This window comes from Carcharodon carcharias, chromosome 4 (assembly GCF_017639515.1).
Source record: "Carcharodon carcharias isolate sCarCar2 chromosome 4, sCarCar2.pri, whole genome shotgun sequence".
Taxonomy (NCBI): domain Eukaryota; kingdom Metazoa; phylum Chordata; class Chondrichthyes; order Lamniformes; family Lamnidae; genus Carcharodon; species Carcharodon carcharias.
This window is the reverse complement of record NC_054470.1, coordinates 177,819,813-177,845,936: the sequence shown is the minus strand read 5'-3', so window position 1 is coordinate 177,845,936 and position 26,124 is coordinate 177,819,813. Positions and strand designations below refer to the sequence as shown.

At 42.5% G+C, this 26,124-nt stretch overlaps 1 protein-coding gene across 2 annotated transcripts in view; it reads right to left on the bottom strand.

The window, feature by feature from the left end:
- vegfc (vascular endothelial growth factor c) overlaps positions 1-26,124 on the bottom strand; it is a 227,758-nt gene that overhangs the window by 36,135 nt on the left and 165,499 nt on the right. Inside the window, exon 5 of one of the 2 annotated variants that reach the window (XM_041185274.1) lies at positions 11,305-11,424. The exons of the other annotated variant lie outside the window; for it this stretch is intronic. Coding sequence (XP_041041208.1) covers positions 11,305-11,424 — 120 coding nt within the window. The remainder of the gene's footprint in view (positions 1-11,304; positions 11,425-26,124) is intronic. 2 annotated transcript variants of the gene reach the window in all.

Below are 26,124 nucleotides of genomic sequence, written 5' to 3'. Positions count from 1 at the left end.
AGTTTGTAAACGCTGGTATATATGAACTTTGCATAAAGCTACTGTACTTCCAAGTCTAAGAATCCTCATTATATTTCCTGGGGTTACAGTCTTCTAATGCAAGTTAGAAAAGGCAAGATAAATCATGAAATATTACCCAAGGTCCAATTCCCTCCTGACAACATGCAACTAAAATATTAGGTAACAACAACAATTTACATTTATATAGTGTCTTTAATGCAATGAAACACCCTAAGACGCTTCACAGGAGCTTTTTGAAACAAAGGATGAGGCCAAGGCACAAAACTTCAATCCCGAAGAGTTCATCACTTGGAACTTGAGCTTTAATCTATAAAGTTATACAGTTTCTAAAGATTCATTGTTCTGAATTAAATTTCCCCATTGTTATCATAGTAATGGGTATTTTGTTTCAAATTAGCTCTGGCTAATACCACCACTATTTCCCAGACCATTGATTGATAGAGGATATCGGTACTAATTCAAACTCATTGACAAATGAATGTTACAAATGAATCAAAATCATAAATTGAAAATTTGAAATCCATTAGGAATCATAATATTTTGTCTTCTATGATGTCACAGTCTCTCACTTCCCCTTACAAAGTTTATTTTGCCCTCATTCTTTTAAGTTTCCTCTATTTGTACCACAACTTTATTTGGCCAAGCAGTTGTTTCCAGACTCAAACCAATGTTTCACTTTGTACATTAGATCAGAATTGCCTAGTTGACTTTGCATGGAGTCTTTTTTTAAATTCTTTCTTGGGGTGTGGGTGTCACTGGCAAGGGCAGTATTCATTGCCCATCCCTAATTGCCCTTGTGTGACTTGTGGCTTGCTAGATGATTTCACAGGGCAGTTAAGAATCTAACACATTGCTGTGGGTCTAGTGTCACATGTAGTCCAGACCAGGTAAGGCTGGCAGATTTCCTTCCCTAAAGGACATTAATGAATCAGATGGGTTTTTACAACAGTCAATGATAGTTTCATGGTCTCCATTACTGAGACTAGCTTTCAATTCCAAATCTTTTTAAAAATTAATTGCATTTAAATTCCACCAGATGCCATTTGAATGTGTCCCAAGAATGTTAGTCTAGCTCTCTGGATTATTAGTCCAGTAATATTACCACTATGCCACTGTCTCCCCCTTCTGCACTAAGCAAGTATGCAGTTGACTTGAGGAATAAGAGGGTATTCCCAAATATTTTCAGCTCTTTTGACAGTTTAGGTTCCTTTGTCAGCTCATGCTCCTAATTTTGATATTTCTGTTGGAACATAGGAACAGGAGTAGGCCATTCAGCCCATCGAACCAGCTCTGCCATTCAATTAGATCATTACATCAACTCCACTTTCCTGTGCTATCTCCGTATCCCTTGATGTCATTTGTCTCCAGGAGTCCATCAATTTCTGTTATGAATATACTCAATGATTGAACTTCCACAGCCCTCTGGGGTAGAGAATTCTAAAGATTCACCACCCTCTGAGTGAAGAAATTCCTCCTCATCTCTATCTTAAATGGCCTACCCCTTATTCTGAGACTGTGTTCCCTGGTTTTAGACACACCAGCAAGGGGAAACATCTACGTCCACCTTGTCACGCCCTGTAAGAATCTTGTAAGTTTCAATGAGATCACCTCTCATTCTTTGAAACGCTGGAGAATACAGACCCAGTTTCCCCAATCTCTCCTCATAAGACAATCCCACCATACCAGGGATTAATCTAGTGAACCTCCGTTGCACTCACTCCACGTCAAGTATATCTCCTCCTTAGTTAAGGTGACCAACATTGTACACAATATTCCAGGTGAGGTCTCACCAATACTATATACAACTGCAACAAGGCATCTTCACTCCTGTATTCAAATCCCCTTGCAGTGAAGTGCCAGCATACCATTTGCCTTTTTAAATGCTTGCTGCACCTGCAATTTAGCTTTCAGTGATTCATGAACAATGACACCCAGGTCCCTTTGGATGTCAACACTTCACAACCTCTCACCATTTAAGAAATACTCTACCTTCTTGTTTTTTCTACCAAAGTGAATAACTTCACATTTATTCTCATTATATTCCACCTGCCATGTTCTAGCCCATTCACTTTGCCAGTCCAAGTCCTCTTGAAGCCTCTTTACATCCTCCTCACAGCTTATGTCCCCTCCCAATTTGGAGTCATTGGCAAATTTACAATTACAAATTACAATTGGTCCCCACATCCAAATTATTTATATAGGTTGTGAACAGCTGTAGACCTAGCACTAGTCCTTGAGTTACTCCACTTAAAACAGCCTGCCACCCTGAGAATGATCCATTTGTTCCTACTCTTTGCTTTTCATCTCTGAACCAATTCTCAATCCGTACTAGCTTATTTCCCCCAATCCCATGCAGTCTAATTTTATTTACTAACCTCCATGTGGAACCTTGTCAAAGGCCTTCTGAAAATCCAAATACACCACATCCACTGGTTCTCCTTTATCAATATTACTAGCAACATCCTCAAGAAACTCCAACAAGTTTGTCAAACATGATTTCCCTTTCATAAATCCATGCTGACTCTGTATAATTTTACCATTCTTTTCTAAATATCCACGTCACATCCTTTATAATAGATTCTAAATTTTTCCCTACTATTGATGTCAAACTAACAGGTCTCTTCCTCCCTTCTTAAATAGTGGGGTTACATTACTTTTCAGTCCACAGGAACCTATCAAGAATCTAAAGAATTTTGGAAGATAACCACCAAGGCATCCACTATCTCTCTAGTCACCTCCTTCAGCACTCTGGGATGAAGTTCATCTGGCCCAGGGGACTTATCAACCTTCAATCCGGTTAACTTTTCAAGTACTACCTCTTTACTAATACCAATTTATTTTAGTTCCTCAGTTTCACAAGTCCCTTGATCGCCCAGCATTTCTGGGAGGTTTTCTATGCCTTCTTCCGTGAAGACAGACACAAAGTTACTGTTTAGTTTCTCTGGCATTTCCCTGTTCTCCGTTATAAGTTCTCTTGTCCCCACCTGTAATGGGCCCACATATGTCCTAATCTTTTCCTTTTCACGTACCTAAATAAGCTTTTAAAGCCTGACTTCATGGGCTGAATTTTGCCGGTGACCAGGGGGCGGGGCCCGCTCGCTGACGCGTAAAAAGGCGCGGGATGACGTTGGGCGAAACCCCCGACATCACCGCGCCCCATTTAAATCTTCAGGAAGGCGGGCTCACAGCAAAATCAGCTGCGGGCCTGCCGACCTGTCAATGGCCAATTGAGGCCATTGACAGGATCATTAAAACAATTAAAGGACCTGCCTGTCCAACCTTAAGGTTGGAAGGCAGGCCAGGAGCCCCGGCAGGCAATAGAAAAATCTGGGCGTCGCGCTGGGCGGGCCTTAATTGGCCCGCCTGCTTAAAATGGCGGCGGGGCCCACTTTTCCAGCGTGGAACGGCTCCTCGCCCGCTGGAGATGGGGTCGGGCCTGCCCGTGCGGTAGGCAGAAAATTCTGCCCTATGTTTCGCGCTAGTTTGCATTCATAGTCTCTTCCCTTTCTTAATCAGTTTCTTGGTCCTCCTTTGCTGAGCTCCAAATTGCTCTCAATCTTCAGCCTTATCACTTTTCCTGGCATCCTTATGGGCAACATTTTCCCCCCTTCGGTGGTGGGGGGGGGGGGGGGGGGGGGGGGCAGTCCTCCGATCAGCACCCCCGATTTGCCATTTTTCGTGGGTGGTCCAATTAAGACCGGCCCAGCTTGACATCCACACGGAAGCGCTGTGCATGCCCTGTGCGGGCGGTGTGGTGGGGCGGGGTGGAGAATGGCGAATGCGGAAGTGTGCTTCTTCGTGCGTGCGCGTGAAGGAGCGTTCCGATCTCCCTTAGACTAAGTGCTGCCTCAGGGAGATCGGTTCCCAAAGTGAAAAAGTTATTCGTTCGAAAATTTGAAAATGCCCGTTAGAGAAGAGAATCAGCTGCCCAAACCTGGTCTGGATGAGGTTTTATGCTTTCTCAGGTGGCTGCTCCACTAATTGGTTTAACTGCTTTTTGAATAGCCTCAGTAGGCCGTTGACAGGTCGGCGGGTGCACAGCTGACTCGGCTGCGCTCCCGTCAATCTGAAAACGCAAATGATGCGGGATGATATCGGGAGTTCCGCCCCACGTCATTCCACATATTATTATGTGTCGGTAAGCGAGACCCGTCCCCCCGCTCGCCGACAGGAAAATTCTTGCCTATGAGCCATTTTCTTTGATCTAATGCAATCTTTAACTTCTTTTGTTAACCATGGTTGATTTACCTTTCCCTTGGTGTTTGTACCTTAGGGGAATGTATATCTGTTGTAATATTTCTTTAAATACTAGCCATTGCTTGTCTACCATCAAATCTTTTAGTGTATTCTCCCAATCCACCACAGCCAACTTGTCCCTCATGCCCTCATAATTTCCTTTCTTCAGGTTTTAGATCCTAATTTCAGAATGAACTATATCACATCCAAATTTAATGCAAAATTTTATCATATTATGGTCACTATTTCCCAAAGTCTGATTTACAGCAAGGAATAAGCCCTTTCTCATGACATAACCCTAAATCCAAAATAGCCCAATCCCTAGTTGGGTCCTCAATGTCCTGCTCCAGGATTTTGTACACACTCCAGGAATTCCTCCTGTAGAGCATTAGTGCTGATTTGATTAACTCTGTCTATGTTAATTGAAGCCACCCATTATTACTGTATTACCCACGTTACATGCATCCCTGATTTCCTCATTTATACCATGCTCAACGTTAGCACTAGAGTTTGGTGGCCTATGAACTATTCCCACCAATGTTGGCTGCCCCTTGCTGCTTCTTAGCTCCACCCAAACTGAATCTACATCTTGAATTTTCGATCTACGATCCTCTCCTATGAGTATACTGATCTTGTTCCTTATTAATAGTGCTACACCATCTCCTTTTCCTTTTTGCCTATCCCTCCTAAATGCTCAATGTCCTTGGATATCCAATTCCTAATCTTGGTCACCCTGCAGCCACGTCTCTGCAATTAGATCATACCCATTTACCTCAATTTGTGTATTCAAAGCATTAACCTTTTTGTGAATGCTACATGCATTCAGATAGAGTGCCTTTAATTCTGCTTTTTTAACATTATTCTCCATTCTGATCCTAATTGATGCTTGCCTATGCTTTGTACGTCTTCTATATTTCTACAGGGGAGGCATAGACAGTGGTATTGTCACTAAACCAGTATTTCAGCAGACCCAGGGTAATGCTCTGGGAGCCCAGGTTTGAATCCCACCACGGCAGATGGTGAAATTTGAATTCAATAAACTACACGGAATTAAAAGTCTGGTGACCATAAAACCATTGCTGATGTTGGTAAAAAACCCTTTGGGCTCATCAATGCCCTTTAGAGAAGGGAATCAGCTGCCCTTACCTGGTCTGATCTACATGTGCCTCTAGACCTACGGCAACATGGTTGACTTTTAAATGCCCTCTGAACAAGGGCAATTATGGATGGGCAATAAATGCTTGCCTAGCCAGTGACACCCACAATCCATGAACTAACTTTATAAAATGTTCCTTTAACCAGTTTTTCTCCCCTCAAATCTGAGCTCTCTCTCAGGTTCCCATCCCCCTGCCAATTTAGTTTAAACCCTCCCCAGTAGCGCTAGGGAATCTCCCTGCGAGGATGTTAGTCCACTTCCTGCTAATGTGCAGGGCCCATTTGTACCCAAACCGGTCCCAATGCCTCAGAAATCTGATGCCATCCTTTCCTACTTCAGTTCTCCAGCCCATGTGTTCAATCACTCAATTCTCCTATTTCTATGCTTACTAACAGTGGGACTGGAAGTAATCCTGAGATTCTTGCTTTACCTCCTTCCAAGCTCCCTGAAATCTGCTTTCAGGACCTCATCCCCCTTCCTACCTAAGTCATTGGTACTGACATGGACCATGACCTCTGGCTGTTCACCTTCTCCCAGAAGAATGTCCTGCAGCAGCTCCATGACATCTTTGACCCTGGCACCAGGGAGGCAACATGCCATCCTGGAGTCACGTCTATGGCCACAGAAATGCCTGTTTCCCTAACTAAAGAATTCACCATCACTAGTGCTCTTCCCCTCTTCTTTCTCCCCTCCTGTATAGCACAACTGCCCGTGGTGCCACGAGCTTAGCTCTGACTGCACTCTTCTGAGGAACCAATGCCTTCACCAGTATCCAAAGCAGAAAACCAATTAGTGAGTGGGACCTCAGGGAAATCCTGCACTATCTGCCTGGTTCTCTTAGACTGCCTGGCATTCATCCATCCCCTTTCTGCCTCCATGCTCATAGCCTGCGGTGTGATCATTTCTCTGAATGTGCTATCCGCGTAGCTCTCAGCCTCATGGATGTGCCACAGTGACTCCAGTGGGAGCTCAAGTTTTAGCAGCTGGTGACACTTCTACACATCTGGTCATCTAGGTCACTGGTAGCATCCACGACTCCCCAGATACTACAGGACATGCATTCCACATGACTGAACTGACCTGCCATGCCTTAACTTTACTTCACTTAGGTTAACTTTATTTTTCTTTGATTTACTTATATTAACTTTATTTTACTTGGCCTTAACTTAAAACTTACAGCTATTGATAAATGTTGCTAGTAACGATAAATCTCACTAATACTTAACACACTTTATGAGTTGCAATAATCTTGCTTAAAGCACCTCTTTCCCTCATGTACCGAATTCTCAAGTGAACCTAATTCGCTACACACTTGGTCTCTGTCTCACCCAGGCACAGTCTCCTGACTGCGTGCACCTTACTGACTAAACTTACTTACAAACCCTTCCCCTATCGTGGAATGATAGGACGTAGTTTACGTTTGCAATTCCCTATGAGGTGATCTCAGTTTGCCTGCCTGTGAGGAGGTCAAACAGGGGGTGCCCAATTTAACAAAGCAGAAGAGAAAGGATGTCAGGGGGCTAAGAACTCACACCAAATATATTTTATAATATATTATATATTTCCACATGGCTAATTTCTAAAATTTTAAAAACTGGACAAAGACTTTTAAAATGGCTGAAGCTAGATCTGTCTGTGACCCTTGAACAATAAGACCTAATGTGGCAGTTTGCAGGAACTGACATGTCATTATCTCTGAAGAGACCCTGGTGACCCCCTGTGAGATTAAGTTCAAAGAGAACTCCACCAAGGCCATTTACATTTCATAAGCCAGGGCTGGCTAACCACTGCCAATACTTCTGTTAGGGCAAAGGGCCCAGACAATGGGATACACATGCTTTGTCAAATTCAAAGTGGAGAGGTGGGAGTCATGTGATATGACCCCACCAGCTGGTGGAGCCAGTAATATTGCCTTGCGGAGCTGCAAAGCTCAGTCTGCCATCTTTCCATTTACTCAGCAGCAGCACACAAAAGGGACTCTGTCCAGTGTTGAATGCCTGGCTGCATCTATACTGTTTCGACTGGAACTTCTCTATGACCACCTGTAAGACTGATTCACCTCTGCATGCCTATCTCATTATAGAAGACAACTCTATTGGAAAAGTGAATTATAACCCTCTGGGTTTACCCTATCTCAAGTCTGCTGTGGGGTTATTAACAGAAATTGGATCACACCAAAATTGAGGGGTTGGGAAACATGCCACCACTTATATAAGGGGAAGTAAATCAAAAACACATCTCTGTTTATGGACAGGTGATGAGAGGAGAAATCAGGGCTGTTTAAATTAAACCCTTCCTACCCGTAACAAAGAGTGATTGTTGGATCATGTCCAGTTGTCTTCCTGACCATTAGGAAAGACCAGGGAGAGTACACCTTCTTCCGAAGGATTTGGTACATGCATGTCATGGAGAGGTTTAAAACTTGGCCAGAATGAAACATCAGCATAAAAGATAATGATTTAATTGAAATATTTATGAACTGTTTATTTATTTTTAATTGAACTACTTTCACTAACTTATCTGAGGAAGCCTGCCCCATTCTTCAGAATTTTTTGAGGGTATAGTAGGGTACTGGTACTGAACAAGCAACATATAGGATGCCAGGTCATAATCTCAGCATGGCAATCTGTGCAATTGAATACAATACATTTGGTTATTTATGGGTGGAAAACAACCAAGAAAACTGTTGAAATTGCTGTAAAATCCCACTTGGATCACGAATATCTTTCAGCGAAGATTAACTTCTTCCCCAACTTTGGTCTACACATGACTTTAGTGCCACATTATGTGGTTGGCTGTAAGCCCTGATCCTGATACCAGCCAGGAATGGAACGGCTTTGGTTCGGACCTCCCTCTCTACCTTACTTGATTTTACACTCCATTGAAGTCACTGCTTTTGTATAACTCGTATAATTTCTCCTTAACTTACTACTCTATGGCTCTCTTCATAAAATACATAATATGCTGAATTTTTAATGGCTTTATCTATCTGCACTTATACTTTTAGGGAAATGTGTAGTTGAACCCTTGGATAGTTCAGTCCATTAAATGGCTACCCCCATTTCTTTAACTTAAATAAGTTTAGCAGAATGATAGTTTACCAGAATGGTATCTGGACTTGAATGGTTAAATTACATGAAGAAATTACATAAACTAGGATTGTGTTGCTTAGAATTTACAAAGTTAAGGAGTGATTTGGTCAAAGTTTAAGAAATTAAGGAAGACAGATAGGTGGATTGAGAGAAACTCTTTCCTATGGTTGAGGAGTCTAGGAATTGGTGGCAAGACTTAATAATTAAGAACCAGACTTTTCAGGGGTGAAATAAGGACAGACGACTTGCTGCAAAGGGTGGATGAAAATTGGAACTCGCTTCTGTAACCAACAGTTGATGGCAGTTCAGTTGTTAATTTAAAACTGGGATTGATAGCTTTTTGTTAACCTAAGGTATTATGGAGTAAGATTGAATGGTGGAACAGGCTCAAGGGACTAATGGTCTAATCCTGCTCCTATGTTCTTTGCTTTCCTCTCAAAATTTGTAATCTCTCACTTAATCACATTACATTGCTATTTATCTACCTATTCACAGATGTACATTACATATCCCCATTTCATTTATGCTGTTGTAAATGTATACATATATAAACATATGTATAAAATGCTACAAAGTATGAAAAGAGTAAATAATGGATTTTTATGAAGCATTCTCTCATGAATCTCACTGTCAGAATTGTCCAAAGAAACTTTTAAAAAGAAGTAAACCATATTGTCCCTTAGTGATATCATAACAATTGTCTTATTTTCTTAATGGATGGTGCCTTTTCTCACTGGGATCTTCAGCAAAGTTGCCATAGAATGTATACTACAGAAGAACACCATCTGACATCTGGCTCATCATGTCAGTGCCAGCTTTCTAACAGGAGCTCTGCACTTACTCCCTATCCTCAATTCTAGAAAGATGTTCCAAAATATATACAGGGTGATTTCAAAAATATTTATCTTCTCCCCTTTTAAAAACTTTTATGGATTGTTTCATTTCATTACCTTCTTAACAACGCTACAAAAAATAACTTCCACTTCATTCTTTTTGTGATCATCTTAAAATTATGCCTTCAATTGGCTCACTGACCAGTGGAACTAACTCTTTCCATTCAACTTATCAAAACATGTCTTAATTTTGAATAGCTATATTGGTCTTTCATCTTGCTTTTAATGAAAAAAGCCCCAGTTTCTCTAGGCTCCCATCAAAGGTAAATTTTCTTATTATTGGTATCTTGGTGAATCTCTTCTGCACCATCTTGGTGATTCTTGACCTTCCTCCCAAAGTCAAACAACTGAACAGTATGTGATCCACGGCATAGGCCTTTAGTGTTTGTGGGATTGGCAGAATTTTACTGGAAACCCCACAGACATGCATAAATAGGATTCTGCTGCGTATTCTAACCAAAGCCGAGCAAATGATTTTGAGGTGTTTATTATCATTTCTTTTCTTTTGTGCTGTAAGTCATCATCTGTAAAATCGGGAAGCCTATTCTTTTTAGAGCTTTGGCAATTCATCCTCTCACTTTTAAAGACTGTTGGTTTGTAGCTGTTTGCTTTAGTGTTAAAATCAAATTGTGATTCATTTGGCCACCTTGGCTCAGGTACTCTTTGGCCTAAATGTGCACATGAGGGTAATCCAGAGACTCAGGGTAATGCTCTGGGGACTTGGGTTCGAATGGCAGATGGTGGAATTTGAGTTCAATAAAAATCTGAAATTAAAAGTCTAATGATGACCGTGGGCAGAATAAATAAATACATTGAAAGTTCAATGAAACATGTCCCCTCATGTGGAACGTTAAATGCTGGAATGTTAAATGATGCGCGATGATGTCAGGCGTGCATTCTGACCTCATCGCGCTGTCTCACGGCATTTCAATTGGCGGGCACGTGCCTGAGTCAGCTGCGCACCCGCCGATAATTGAAAAGCCTATTAAGGCCATTAACTAGGTAATTAACTTCAAATTTACACTGCCCGTCCAGCCTAACAGTTGGCAGGCAGGCGGAAAGGTCAAGTGGTCCTTTAAGTTTTTAGGAAACCTCATCCACAAGCGGGATTTTTACAAATTACATAAAAACCTCCTTTGCAAAATAAAAACATGTCCCATCTCATGTGACACATACAAATGAGGGGACATGTTTCATTAAATTTTTAATGTATTTGTTTACTTTTTTAACAAGCTCTTCAATCTCCCTGAGGCAGCTCTGTGCCTCAGGGAGACTGAAGCACTCTTTCGCGCATGTACACGAAAGAGCACTGGACCCGAATCTCCCTCCTCCCCTTGACCGCTCAGCGCTACCACTCGCAACCAATGCTGAGTGGACCTTAATTGGCCCGCCTGCATGAAATCGCGGTGTGGAGCCGATCGCAGGCAGTGGTCAGCTCTGCGACCTCTCCTGCAGAGCCCACTTGACCAGTGTAAAATCCTGGCATGAAACCAATGTTGGTTGTTGTAAAAACCCATCTGGTTCACTAATGTCCTTTAGGGAAGGAAATCTGCCATCCTTACCTGGTCTGGCCTACGTGTGACTCCAGATCCACAGCAGTGTGGGTCTTAAATGCCCTCTGAACTAGGGCAACTAGGTCTGGGTAATAAATGCTGGCCTGGCCAGCGACGTCCACATCCCATGAACGAAAAAAAAAATCAGGAACATTTTGCTTCTTACAAGTGCTTGGTTCCTGCCTTTGGTGAAAAGCCAGAATATTGACATCAGGGGAAAAAAATGATATTATGGCTCATTCCCTTAAAAAAAAATGCAACCTTGCAGAGTGACATCTGAGGTGTGATGTCTAAAATGTGATGCATGAACTTACTACTACCAATTATTATGTTTAGAAATAAAATTTTACAACCTCCCCTTGTGGAGCCCGACTTTTAACCGGGGTATCTCCATGTTGTCTTCTTTCAGTCGGGAAAAAGAGAAGCCCTTGGACAGTGACTCTTCCATATGTGCCAGTATCTCTGTCTCACATCTGCTGATGAGATCACAGGGGGCATAAGGGTGTACATCCAGGGCAGGAGTGAAAGGAAGAAACATCACTCTTAACAAGCATTAAGGCATGAGCCTCCCACATGTTCCTGCAAGCAGTGTGTTTGTGGGTTGCTCTCCAAGAGTACAATATGATCAACTGATGTATAATACCACACCCTAGATATTACTTTGAGTCACTGTTAGAAATGCTAAATTAGTTATGGCAGTGTAAATCAGTACCTTTTTGGACAAGGAACTAAACTGGGAAAAAAACAATCTGCAGATTTCCTGATATTTGCAGCCAGACCTGATCCAGACCAAAACCACAGGGTGATCACTGACTCCTCCTGCTTTAGATTTGATATCAAAGCAAAACTAAAGTAGGTCAATATGAGTCACTAGCTCTTCTTTTCATTACTGACAGTTCTTTAAATCCCATGCAAGTTTTGGAGTAAATGGTTAATTAACCACAAGGGAACATGCAGTTTCACGATTTTCAAAAGTTCTTTTGAGACTCTTTCTAAAATTTGCATATAGCAAGACATTGTGAACCAATTAGCCCAGGAAAGCTGACATTTTGATGGCAGATACTTTCTCTACAGGCCTGCTGCAAAGCAGCTTGTTATCAGGCTTCTACAGAGTACTGGCCAACCATACACTGGCTCTAGTTTCTTTGAATGGAAAGTGGACTATGTCCAACCTTATCTGCATTAATCTTCATGCATATCTGCACTTAGCATTCTCACAAACTTTTTCCCACAATTAGCAAGATAGAAGATAAATTCAGAGAGAAGCTAATCAATGAAACCAAGTGAAGTCTGTTATACAAGACCTGACTCTTTGAGAACTGAAGGCTTAAAGTATACATAATTTTCCTTTCATTGTAAGTCAAGAAAAATAATCTTCTGCTGTAACTCTGCTTCTGCATGACCACTACAAACATTGTAATAATATATAAAAGGCAAAATGTATGCATTGTGCATACAATAATCTTCCCCCCCCTCTCAATTTATCCATTCTGGGTTACAGCTCCATTGGTGTCAAATCGCCCTCTGGCACCTCATGGGCATGGTCAATTTTCATGTATGAATCCACACTGAATGTCTTCAAACTGTCTTACTGAGCTTGCTGCTATATTCACCCAATGTCCACACATGCAGTGACAACGAGGGTCACTGACTGCATTTAGGAATAGGAAACCTAGATGATTTTTTAATAACCCAATTATATTGATTCCAAAAAATCCTTTAAGCAGATTTGATAGAGGTGTTCAAATCATGAGGGGACCTGGACAGAGTAGATAGGGAGAAACTGTTCCCATTGGCAGAAAGTTGAGAAACAGAGGACACTGATTTAAGCTGATTGGCAAACGAATCAGAAGTGATACAAATAAAACCTTTTTTAAGCAGCTAGTGTTTAGGATCTCGAATGCACTACCTGTGAGTGTGGTAGGAATATTTAATTATGGCTTTCAAAAGAACTGGATAATTATCTGAAGAAAACAATTTCAGGGAAAGGAAGAGGAGTGGGATTAGCTGAATAACTCTTAGTGGATGTGGTGGACTGAATGGCCTCCTTCTGTACTGTAACCATTCTATGATTCTACAAAGGCGTAACTACGTTGAATGAAAAAACACAGCTCACAGACTTTTTAGTGTACCTCCTAAATCAACACTCTATAGGATTCAATTAAGAACTCCAAACTCTTACCAATGTTTTCAGAACTGACAATCTGGGATACTGGATTAATCTACTAATGTCACCACCAGAATTGTTGCAGTTTAAGGAGAAGGATCACCACCTTTTCAGTGATCCTCCTCCTTTGGAGTACCATACCCTAAGAGGGCATTGGCAACCATGGACCTCTGTTTGATTGGTCCATGATTATACTTGGCAAAGTACTGCAGTGGTTTGCCATTACCTTCTGCAGTGTGGCTGACCAGGAAACTCTCCCATTCTTACCTCCTGCTGTCAGGTATATTAGAAGCATGATAATCAATCTGTATGGCCACATTACAAGCACATCTTCCATGGCCATCAAATCCTGAAGTGGGATTTGAACCCAGAGCTTCTGGGCTAGAGGTAGGGATATTACCACTGCGCTACAAGACCTTCCTTTCAATGATCATACATAACATTTTCAAGAAGGCAAGACAGGAATTTCTACCTGAGCACTTTGACCTGGCAAATCAACAGGCTCTTTGTCTGGCATTGGCAGAAAGTGGGTGGACAGGTGTCTAAAATTACCTGGGTGATTTAACCAGCTGGATCTTACCACTTTCAATTTTAATTTACCTTCTGAGTAGGTTGTAAGGGTAACCGCCTGCAAGTGGAAAGGTTCCTCATCGAAAATTCAGATCAGGGTCCAACGGCACAATCATTTCATATAATTTTATTTTAATTGAGCCTCATAAAAGAAAGGAAGCAGCTGACTTTGTGGATCTGCCCCTCTTCCCATGTGGGGAAAACCATCAGTTTAAGAATCTTATTTGACGAGGCACAGCGAATAACTGCCTAGAATGTACTATTTCAAAAATAAAATTCTTACCAATCCAATGATGTCACAACAATGTTCCAAGTTACGCCCTTACAGATTAATACACAGAAAGCTTAGTAAGAAATGTAGATTGTTTCCTGTTTTCTACATTTCCCAATGTACAAGGTTCTTTGGTAGTTTGGGGATTTACCCAAATAACAAACTATAAGGCTCAGGGAGTTTAAATCCCTCCAAATTGACAGATTGGGCTGTCTCTCCAAGGCACCAAATATAATTTCCACTTTGGCTGCAATCGGCAAACATAGCAACACTTGCGCACAAAATTGTACTAGTTTCCCAAAGTGAATATTTCACACAAGTTTCTGCTCATACACGATTGCATATCGCTGAATGCAAAATCTTTCACTTATCAATGCAATAGGGCAGTGCAATGGGTGTTTCGTATGTTGATTGCGTGGCCTATCTTATCTTGAGTAACTGTAGCCTGACTCAGGTAGGTTATTTCAAACTGCTTTGCTAACACTATATACACGATAGGCTACAGCGATACATCTCGCTTGAATACAGATTGTTTCCTCTGCTCTACAGAGTCTCTGCTGCTGTAATAGTGGCTGCTGATGTCACCGTTACATCATGATACCCATTACCAACTCATTGTCATAACTATTAACCTATTATACTACACAGGAAGTAATTGTTTATCTTTTTTGCCTTCCATTTAGAAGTGTTTCTTGGCATATATAAGAGTGGCAACCTGGTGCAGTTTTATTATTAGCCGAAAATGGGATTATCACAAAAAGGAAGCAGTTTAATAAAATTGCCTACTCCAACACCCATAACTTGAAATCAAATTAATAGGAAGTGACTTTAAATAAACTATACAAAACCATTTATTAGTTTCATTGGTGTACAATGATCAGTTTGTTAGTAAATTCAATATTTAAGAAATTTTAAAATGGACCTATTAGTATTGTGTCTAAAAAGACACAGCTTAATTAGCCTCCTTGATGGGCCGCAACCAGATACAATCAGCATAAACTCACCATGGTGATTAATTTGATCTGGGCACGTGATCAGTTTTGTGGGCAGGGCCACCAGCATAATGCTTTATAAATCAGTGTAAAAGATTGCAGGAACTTGATAGGGTGCAAACCTTGCGATTAAATTTCCTCAACTTTTTTATGCTGGTGTTCCCAATTTAGGGGGAATTGTACATAGTGGAAGATTTATCCTTTGTGTTTTATCTAGAGATGCTTCTGGTGAACAGTTTTGTTGAGGGAAAGGAAGGGAATTGACCCGTCAAACTGGCCTCATTAACATGTATTAGCACCACACTGGAAGGGCACCGCAGATAACAGGAGGGAATTTTACTGGGGCGGTAAGGGCCTTGCCCGCTGGCTGGAAAGCCAGTGAGAGACCAATGTTGCCTCCTCTAGGGAAGGCGAAGAAAATCACGAGCTAATCAGGTAGTTGAGAGGCCATCAGTGTGCCTTCCACAGGATCAGGATCCTGTGGGATGGGAAGTCCCGCCTGCCGATAGCTGTTGCCATAACAGAGCCTGGCAGCTCTTTTGCTTAATGGCGCCACTGGGGAGGTGGTGGCTGCTGTTGGAATGACACCCACCAGAGTTCAGGGTCGCAGAGCGATCTAGGCCCGAGGTAAATAATGGTGGGATGGTGTTTCGCAGGGTCGGGTTTCGTGGGAAAGGGATTTTAAGGTGGTCAGCTTCAAGGGCAGGATGGTGGCTTTCAGGGGGCACTGCCCCTTCTTGATGCTGGGTCCCTTATTCAGGCACTGCATGCCCTTGAATGTGGAACCATCACGCCCACCCCACCAGGAGGCCACATGCTACCCACACAGGTTTGCATGTCATGTTCCACACATGGCAATAGGCCAGCCCAACGCTGGGTTAATACCGCCAGCAGTGGAAAGAGGCTCTTCAATGGGCATTAAGTGCCTGATTAGGGGCCTCAGTTGGCGGTGGGGCAGGAAGACTGTCCAAAGGCTTAACATTCCGCCCACAATTTCTTTATGGTGTTGTGGGACAATTGTAAAAACAGGCCTCAAAGTGAAGGGAAAGCAGTCAGCCATGAAAGTTTCTTGCCAACTCATTTTAAGGCAAGTTATTACAATTAACAAAGGCAAGAGCTTACTCATCCAGAAGGCTGTATATACAAATACTGTTGGGTGGCTGAGTTACACTTCATTGCTTTAGATACTCAGACACCTCTGTCTTTTGAGTTATTTGCAATGCACCATGAACAGCCCTCATGTGATTTGGTGCATGTATTCAAAGCACTTATTCTCACACTACTTAGAAAAATGAGTCATCAAAATGCAATTTGTGTCTCTCTGCAATTGAATTAGTAAAAACAGGGAATGAAGCCATAGAAAAGAATGATTCCACGCCACAAGTGAAATCATGCTGGGAAATGTGTTGGGCAACATTGCCATAGTTTTACTATTTGTTCTCAGGATGTGGGTGATATTACATTGCCACAATGATTGATCATTCTCAGTTGCTTTATAGGGCAAAGGAATCAATCATGTAGTGTGGGACTGTAGTCATGTGGGTGGCAGAACATTAGTGAATCAATTAGGTTTTGTTTTGGCTGTCTTGTGCTTTTACGTTTAACTCATCTGATGCCAGCCCACCAAATTACCAGATTTAATTAATTCAATTTCCCAATTTGCCACGGTGAGCACTTTTCATTCACAACACGGTCAGGTTCATTTCTGCGACTGTCAAAAGACGCGCATCCTCTACAAACACTTCTCAAAGTTAGAATCATTCCGCAGCAATGTTCTTTCCTTTTCCTTGCTGGCACGGTGGGAGTCATTTTCCAAGTTCCCAGCACTGCTGGTGGGGAGTTTTACCCACTGGGTGCGCACATTGGGGACAGTGGGGCGTCATACTGACATCGATCTCCGGAGAAACAAAGGCATTAAGATCCTCCGCCCCTCACCATCACCTATTGATTTTGTATAATTTCAAAGGCACCCGCTCGTCCTCTTGTTGCCTGAGGGGGACCATTATCTTATGTAAGAAAGCCAGCTGGTTTTTATCTGCATGGGGTCTCCATGGCTGAGTCGCATCCTCTCTTCATCTAATGTGCATATAGGCATATCTTTCAGCCCAGGTCACTGGACAGCAATCAGAAGCAGCAACTATTTCATTCCTTTCCATAATCGTGGAGTGACGAGAAAGCTTATGGCAATGCTCTTGCTACCCTAGCTGAAATCAGTCAACTTAGCCCAGGTTGGGGCATGAAGCTGGCCTATACAGCACAGATAACAGTGCAGAGGTTGTGAGTGCTTTACAAGGAATCTTTTACATCCCAAAACCTGTGACCTCCCTCATCTGGAAGGAGAAGGGCAGCAAGCATACGGAAACACCACCACCTTCAAGTTCCCCTCGAGATCACGCCCCATCCCAACTTGAAACAACATCGCCGCTCCTTCATTGTTGCTGTGTCAAAATCCCGCAATTCCCTCCTTAGTAGCACTGTGGAAGCACCTTCAGTACATGGACCACAGTGGTTCAAGAAAGCAGGTCACCACCACCTTCTCAAGGGAAACCCAGAGATAAACTAAAAAGGCTGGCTCTATTTACAACACCTATATACCAAGAATGAAAAAAAAATACAAAACCCAGAAGTAAAATATAATTTTAAAGAAGTGACATACATATTATGGATGAAGAAAGCATAGAAGCTTTATTACAAATGCTACTTGAAGCATTAATGTGTTGGCAGTGAAGTGAGCAACCTTCATAATTCCCCAAAGGAAACGAGAGAGGATGCTTTGGTTAGTTGTGGCCTACTGGGTATTTCTGTATAAAATCCAGACTGGAACCACAACAGCAATGATGTTACAGAAATCCAGAAAACAATAAGGAAAGCATTTTCTTGTTTGTTTTTCTTTAATAAACTGCACTTCTAGCTCAACAGACTGGTATTTTTTTCCCTGCCATGAAATAACTTGGCACAAGCAATCATGCTGTCTAACATGGCACCAACACACTATAACACTTAACCGTGAATGACGTCTTTGGCAGGAAACTATTTAAGCTGCCCCTTTGCAAGTGTTGGTAATATTACACCACAAATGTTTCGCAGAAAGTTGGCTGATGAAAGTTCCAACCTTGCCTGCACTTAATACGCTTTACTCTGGTTGAAACCAAAGTCATAAATCTTGTCCTGTCGGAGCTATGATGATGTAGAGCTGAAGAACAAGCTGCTCCTTTCTGAGCTGCTGAATTACCTCAACTCCACAGCAAACACCCAAGGTGCCTTTTGACTGTCAGGATGTAGGATGGAGCAAAGAAAAACAAGACCTTTGACCCAGCTCAAGAACAAAGACTGGTTTGACCTGCATTGTTTTGCCAATTTGGTGCCAATTAGAGATGAACCTTGTAGTGATCAGAGGACCTTTTACCTCGCTCATTTGTAAAATGTTATACCCATTTCAAATACGCATGCAAGTTAAGGTATAGTCAACGCCAACTTGCATTTGATGTTACCCTTAATGTAGTAAAACATCCCAAGGCTTTGTGTGTAACTGCATCAAGCTGTGTGTAGACTCTCAGTATGCAAACACCAAGTGTCACCACTTGTTGAGGTTCTACTGTCCCCAGCGTTGTGAAGTTTGGGTCTGGCCGTGCTCCAAGTAGTTGGACTGTGCTGTACCACCTATCTCTTGTGGAAAAATTTATGCAGAGAAACACCTTTGACCATAAGTCCATCAGGCAGTGATCTGCACATAATGTCCTAGAGACCCTGCGAGGAAAGAAGATAGTAGATCTTTTTGAATGGTTTCCTGACCAGACTGTCAAAGTCATTTGGAAGAACCAGAACTTTCAAATAAGCATCAAGACGTAGCTTGGCTGGTGGTGAGGAAGGCCCTTCCTGTCAGATCCTTCCTACATGCCCAGAGTCTCACCCCCTCCACACACTGCCCTCGAGGTGGCTGTGGTGTTGAAGAGACCATTGTTCACCTCCTTGTGGAATGTGCCTTTGCAAAGAAGGTCTGGAGAAATAATGCAGTGGTTTTTGTTGAGGTTCATCCCATGCAGCTCTCTGACGCAGGACTCTGTTCCGAGGGACACATACTGAGACAAACATCAACTGCAGCTGGAGGATCATCAACTCGGTGAAAGACCCTCTTTGGTCTGCCAAAAACTTGTTGGTCTTCCAGTGCAAAGTGTTGTCCTTGACCAATTGTTGCAGACTGGCACATTCCAAGGTCCAGGACTACGTGCTGAGGCTTGGGACAGCTGCCGCAGAGGCAGGGAAGGGTCGCTGTCTAAGACCTTTCAGCCACAGTGCACCAAGGGGCTGAGATTTGTGTAGACTCGTTGGGCTGTATGACTCACATTAAATGCATATAGTAAATATTACATGTATCACTATTGTACTAAAGCACTTCAGAGTGCAACATGATCTGTGTAGATAATTTGAATATCTTTGAAATTTCTGTGGTGGCCGTTTTGAAATCTTTTGGGTATTCTATGAATAAAGTACATTGTTGCAAAGAAAACATCCTAAGGGAGTGACATGAGATTAACTTTGGCACTAAGCCACATGGGAAGTTTTCTGGACAGATGACCAAAAACTTAGTTGAAGAGTTACGTTTTAAGGAGCATCTTTAAAGAGGAGAGAGACAGAGAGGGAGAGAGAAGCAGAGGGGTTTAGGAGAGCTTAGGGCAAAGGCAGCTGAAGGTATTGCTGCCAATGGCGCAGCAGTGAAAACTGGGGGCATGCTAGAGGCAGAATTGAAGCAGTGCAGGGATCTCAGAGGGTTATAGGTCTGGAGGAAGTTGCAGAGAGGGACTGGGGTGAGGACATGGAAGGATATGAAAAGATAGACAAGAATTTGAAAATTGAGGAATTGCCAGTCCTGGGGCCAGGTCAGTCAGGATAGGGTTAATGGGTGAATGGGACTTGCTGCCGGCTGGGATACAGACAGCAAATCTTTGGATGAGATGGAATTTATGGAGGTTGGAAGTTGGGAACAGGCAAGGAGGGCTTTGGAACAGTCACACTATTATTATCAAATTAAACCACAAAATTATCATTTTTTAAAATTTTAGTTGCATTTGTCTTGCATTACTGGTTAGAAGACAGTTTCAGGTGCTGTGCTGTATGACATTAAGATCTTGCACCAGAATCTGAGTGAATTCAGATGTAAATGCAGGCCTGTATGCTGGAAGGTATATGTTGTTTGTCTAGCAAACTGCTTGAGGCAGTCAATAATGGTGATGGACATTTCTCAAAGTGGGAGTGTAGAAGAGTGAAACTTTCACACAAAAAGCAGTAGATGTGAGCTCAATTAATAATTTTAAATTTGAGAGTGATGCATTCTGCTAGGCAAGAATTCCACAAGGATATAGATCAAGGCAGGTGGATGGAGTTAAGACAGATCGACCATGATCTCACTGAATGGAAGATCAGGTTTGAGGGGCTGTACTCCTGTTCTTATGACTGTGGGTAAAGTTTCACCTTCACCTCATGGGTGTTAATCTGGTCAAATGGAACTGTTACTAAACCCAACCATTAAAACAAAAGGAACAAATAACTTTTTCATTCTATACTAGGCTCCATCAGATTACTACTAATGTGGTGAAAATAAAAATGTAATCCCTGACATTTAAAAGTGTCATCATGGCACAAGTGGCATTGAGGGACATTACTAAAGTTGCCATTACATTGCTATTAACAACCCTGTTAGTGGATCAGCGCTTGGAAAAGGAAGAGTTCTTACAGAATTTGATTTGCCCTAGGTGGTCAGACCCAAGGCAGCCAATTGCTTAAGAAGAACATCTGACTAATCGAGTTTGTCCATGAGGATGGGCAAGTTGTCCTTTTGCGAAAATGCAGGTGGTCAAAATAATCAGCTTCCGACTTTACCTAATCTTGTGGTCCATGAAATCAGTCAGGAGGCTCAGTAAAACAAATTGCGGGGATCCTGATAAAAGCTGCTTCCATGATCTTTAATACTTAGTCTCACATACAGCAGCCAGCGTTCTGCCTCACTCATGCTGTACAAGTGACTAAGTGACATTAGATCCCGTCAGCCCAGGTGAGTTAGCAGTGACAATCCGCTCTATCCCAAGTACACTGCAATACTTTCAGATCAGGTGAGCAACAAGCCTAGCAAAATATCTGCTTGTCTGTTAGACAGAAAAGTAAAGGAGAGGCTTTGAAGACGAGTCACATGGACGCGAAACATTTACGCTGTTTCTCTCTCCACAGATGCTGCCAGACCTGCAGAGTTTATCCAGCAGTTTCTGCTTTTATTTCAGAAGAAAACAAAGCACCTTTGTTGCCATTTCAATCATTGCAATAGGACCCAGGGAAGTGTGAATGAAGTAAACATGTAGGTAGGAAACGTTTTGAGTATATAGTGCTGACTAGTAACCTTGACCGCCAGCCAATTGGGAGATCACAGGCACTGCCGGAATTTCCTGTCCATTCCTTTGTTGTGTCATATAGGCAGTGCAATCTTGCAAAATGGACCCATAAACACAGGGATGGGGGTGGTGGTGTTGTGTTATTTTGATCTTGGACAATAATATAAAACATCTGCGATTGGTTCGACTGCCCTGGAGTCACAATCAGCCAAAGTGGAAAGGGTTCCACTGTCCCTGAATTTCTGTGGGGACAATGTTCTCTCAGTTTTCCACTGTAACACCAACTGGGTCAGATAATCATAGAAAAAATAGAAACTTACAGCACAGAAGGAGGCCATTCGGCCCATTGTGTCTACGCAGCTGAAAAGTATGCATCCAGCCTAATTCCACTTTCCAGCTCTTGGTCCATAGTCTTGTAGGTTACGGCACTTCAAGGGCACTTCCAAGTACTCTCTAAATGTTATGAGGGTTTCTGCCTCTACCATGCTGTTATGCTGCGAGTTCCAGATCCCCAGCAACCTCTGGGCAAAAAAAATTACTCTTGACTCCCATCTAAATCTCCCACTTCTGGTTATGGACCCCTCATCCAAGAGGAATAAAAGGCTTCCTATCCATTCTATCTGGATCCCTCATGATTTGATATACTTCAGTTGGATCTCTCCTCAGCCTCCTCTGTTTCAAAAGAAACAATCCTAACTTACCAATATTTCCTCATAACTAAAATTCTCAAGTCCAGGCAACATCCTCATAAATTTCCTCGGTACCCTGTCTAGTGAAATCACATCTTCCCTATAGTGCGATGGCCGGAACTCCACGTAGTACTCCTTGGTCTAACGAGCGTTTTATTACAGTTCCCATATAACCCTCAGTTCTTATATTCTATGCAAAATTAGGAGCTCTATGGTCAAGAGCGTATTGAAAAGAAGAATTCCAAAGATTTACAACCCTCTGAGTGAAGACGTTTCTCCTCATCTCAGTCCTAAATGATCAGGCCCTTATCCTGAGGCTGTGGCCCTGCGTTCTAGTTTCCCAAGAAAGAGAAAACAACCTCTCAGTGTCCACCCGGTCAATCCCGTTTGAATCTTCTATGTTTCAATGAAATCACCTTCTAAACTCCAGAAAGCGTAGGCCCAATTTACTAACCCTTTCATCGTAAGGCAACCCTCCTGTCTCAGAAACCGCTTGATTTAACATTCGCTAAACCTCCTCCATGCCCAGTATATACTTCCATGGACATATGGAGACCAAAACTCTGCACAGTACTCCAGATGTGATCCCACCAAAGCCCTGTACAATCGTAGCAATACTTCCTTATTTGTGGACTCCAATCCCCTTGCAATAAAGACCAACTTGTCATTTGCCTTTCTAATTGCTTGCTGTGCTTGCATGTTAACATGCTGCGTAATCCTTGTACAAGTACACCCAAATCTCTCTGCACATCAACATTTAGAAGTTTCGCGCCTTTTAAAAAAATGTTCTGCTTTTCCACTCTTACTTTGCTGTAATTTGTTTCGGAGCTTACAGAAACACTGCCCGAAGCACGAGTGCACATAGATGTTCATTAATGTGGAAATCTCTGTCCATTATTAGAGGTGTTGTTTTAACAGTTTGACCAAAAAGTGCATTTCAGCCTTAGCAACCAAACCATAGGAACACGTCTAAGAAACCCAGGCGGCATTTAAATTTGCACCAGCTCTGAAAGTTGTTTGCTGTGGCCAGGGCCCGAATAACCCTTGATACTATTCATGATGCCGTATTATGGGCTACTCAGATTTGCTAATCATGCTCCTGTTCCCTGGCAGGCAGTATTATATTTTAATGTTGAGGTTTATATTTGAGTTATACTCTGTTAGCATCAAATTTATTGGATAAACCAAAGGCCACTGGTAACTCAGCAGAACGCCAACAAATATCCCACAAAAATTGGACCTTTCTGTCCAAACCAAACAAAGTGGCTTTAGATTCGACATGAGGAAACAAAGGGAAGCTGGCAATACTTTATTTTAAGCATCCAGGAGTACTTGAAACTGCGATATCTCAAACTCCAGAACAATAACATTAGTTTAATCAATGTCAATATTTTTATTTTAGCATAATGGTTAATGCAAAGGGATGGGTTTTACAGACATTGCAGTCCTCGCCCATGCCCCCGGTTAAAAAGCCGGGGTGGGGAGTCCCCCCACAATCCCAATGGCTGCCACACGGTGACTTAACACTGGGTGCAGCGTTACTTGCATTAAGGTGAGACTTCCGGTCCTACTCCGGAGGAAGTCCAGCCACCAGGATGGCTGGCAGTGCTGTAATCCCAGCAACACCAGCCAGGAGTAGTGGCCACTGCTGGTACTACAGACAGTCAAACCATGCTGAGGGATCCAGGTAAACCTGGGGTCGGGGGTTTCGTCAAGGGGTGTAAGGGGAGGGTGGTGAGGGGGATGGATGGGTTAAAAATGCTGACCTTGTTGGGGGAAGCCTCTGGTGGACCCAAGGGCCCAGAAAGAGGTCCTCCATACTTTGCACAACTCCAGTCATGTTGGGTTTCCCGCATGGCATAGGCCTCCCACCTCCATGGGTAAAATTCTGACAGTGACAGGATGAGGCACTTAAGTGATTATTAATTGGCCACATTAGGGACTCAATAGCCACTCAACCCCTTCACCACCACCTCATAAAATGTAATTTTTTAATTCATTCATGGGGTATGGGCATCGCTGGCTGGGCCAGCATTTATTGCCCATTCTTAATTGCCCTTGAGAAGGTGGTGATGAGTTGCCTTCTTGAACCGCTGCAGTCCATGTGGTGTAGGTACACCCAGTGTGCTGTTAGGGAAGGAATTCCAGGATTTTTACCCAGCAACAGTGAAGGAACAGCGATATATTTCCAAGCCAGTATGGTGAGTGACTTGGAGGGGAACTTCCAGGTGGCGGTGTTCCCATGTGTCTGCTGCCCCTGTCCTTCTAGATAGTAGCAGTCATGGGTTTGGAAGGTGCTGCTAACACAGCTTTGGTGTGTTCCTGCAGTGCATCTTGTATGTAGTACACACTACTGCCACTGTGTGTCGGTGTGGAGGGAATGAACATTTGTGGATGGGGTGTCAATCCCAATGGGCTACTTCATCCTGGATGGTGTCAAGTGTTGGGGCTGCACTCACCCAGGCAAGTCGACAGTATTCCATCACGCTCTTGACTTCTGCCTTCTGGATGGAGGACAGGCTTTGGGGAACCAGGAGGTGAGTTACTCGCTGCCTGATTCCTAGCCTTTGACCTGCTCTTGTAGCTACAGTATTTATATGGCTGGTCCAGTTCAGTTTCTGGTCAATGGTAACCACCAGGATGTTGATAATGGGGGATTCAGTGGAGATGCTCATTGCCTGGCACTTGCGTGGCATGAGTGTTACCTGCTATTTGTCAGCCCAAGCCTGAATATTGTCCAGTTCTTGCTGCATTTGGACATAGACTTCTTCAATATCTGAGGAGTCATGAATGGTGCTGAACATTGTGCAATCATCAAATCTTCCTCCAATCTGAAAAACAACCATTTATTACTCCTGGAAAAACTCAGCAGGTCTGGCAGCATCGGCGGAGAAGAAAAGAGTTGACGTTGAGTCCTCATGACTCTTCAAGGGTCATGATGACTCGAAACGTCAACTCTTTTCTTCTCCGCCAATGCTGCTAGACCTGCTGAGTTTTTCCAGGTAATTCTGTTTTTGTTTTGGATTTCCAGCATCCGCAGTTTTTTGCTTTTATCATTTATTATTCCCCTCTGTTTCCTGTTACTCAGTCAATTTTTTATGCAAATGTCTACTTTCCCTTTTAATCCATGACCTAGAATTTTGCTCTCAAGTCTGTTATGTGGCACTGTATCAAATGCCTTTTGAAAATCCATTTACACAACATCAACAGCGTTTCCCTTATCAACCTCCTCAAAAAACTCCACCAAGTTAGTTAAATATGATTTTCCCTTAATGAATCCATGCTGGTTTTCCTTAATTATCCTGCACTTGTCTAAGTGATTATTGATTTTATGCTGAACTATGGTTTCTGGAAGTTTCCCTGCCACTGAGGTCAAACTGACTGGCCTGTAGCTGCCGGCTTTATCCTTGCACGCCTTTTTGAACAAGGGTGTAACATTTGCAATTCTCCAGTCCTCTGGTACCTCCCCTGTGTCTAAGGAAGACTGGAAGATTATCTCTACTGTCTCTGCAATTTCCACTCTCACTTCTCGCAGTACCCTTGAATGCATCTCTTCCAGGCCTGCTACCTTATATATTTTAAGTAAATATAGCAATTCTAACACCTCATCCATCTCAAATTTAAATTATTCTAGTGTACCAGTTATGTAGTAATTACAATTTTATTTAGTGTGCAATATACTTTTAAGAATAATCCTTGTTAAGGAAGATCACATGATTGGTAGCAACCAATAGGAGAGTAGCACGGGCTACCTCAGGAGTCAGTGTAGATATAGAGTTGGAGTTGAAAGTACACATGTAGTTGCTGCTGTGTATATTGTAAATAAAATTAATGTTCCCACCCAACAGGTGTCTGCAGATCAACTCTATCATTAATAGTACAACTCAGCCACGCCACAACAAACTGGCAGCAAGGATGGGATCGGATTGAAGAAAAGAAAACAAGTTAAAAAGAAATCAGCGCTGTACCTTGCAAAGTGATTTTAAATAGCAAGCTCCATTAGAATCTCAAAAAAACACAATTTGGGTGAATTGATCCTTTTGAGCCAATACATAGAATGCCTCACGTTCTTTTTTTAAGCGAACAAGGTTACAGGTGAAGAGA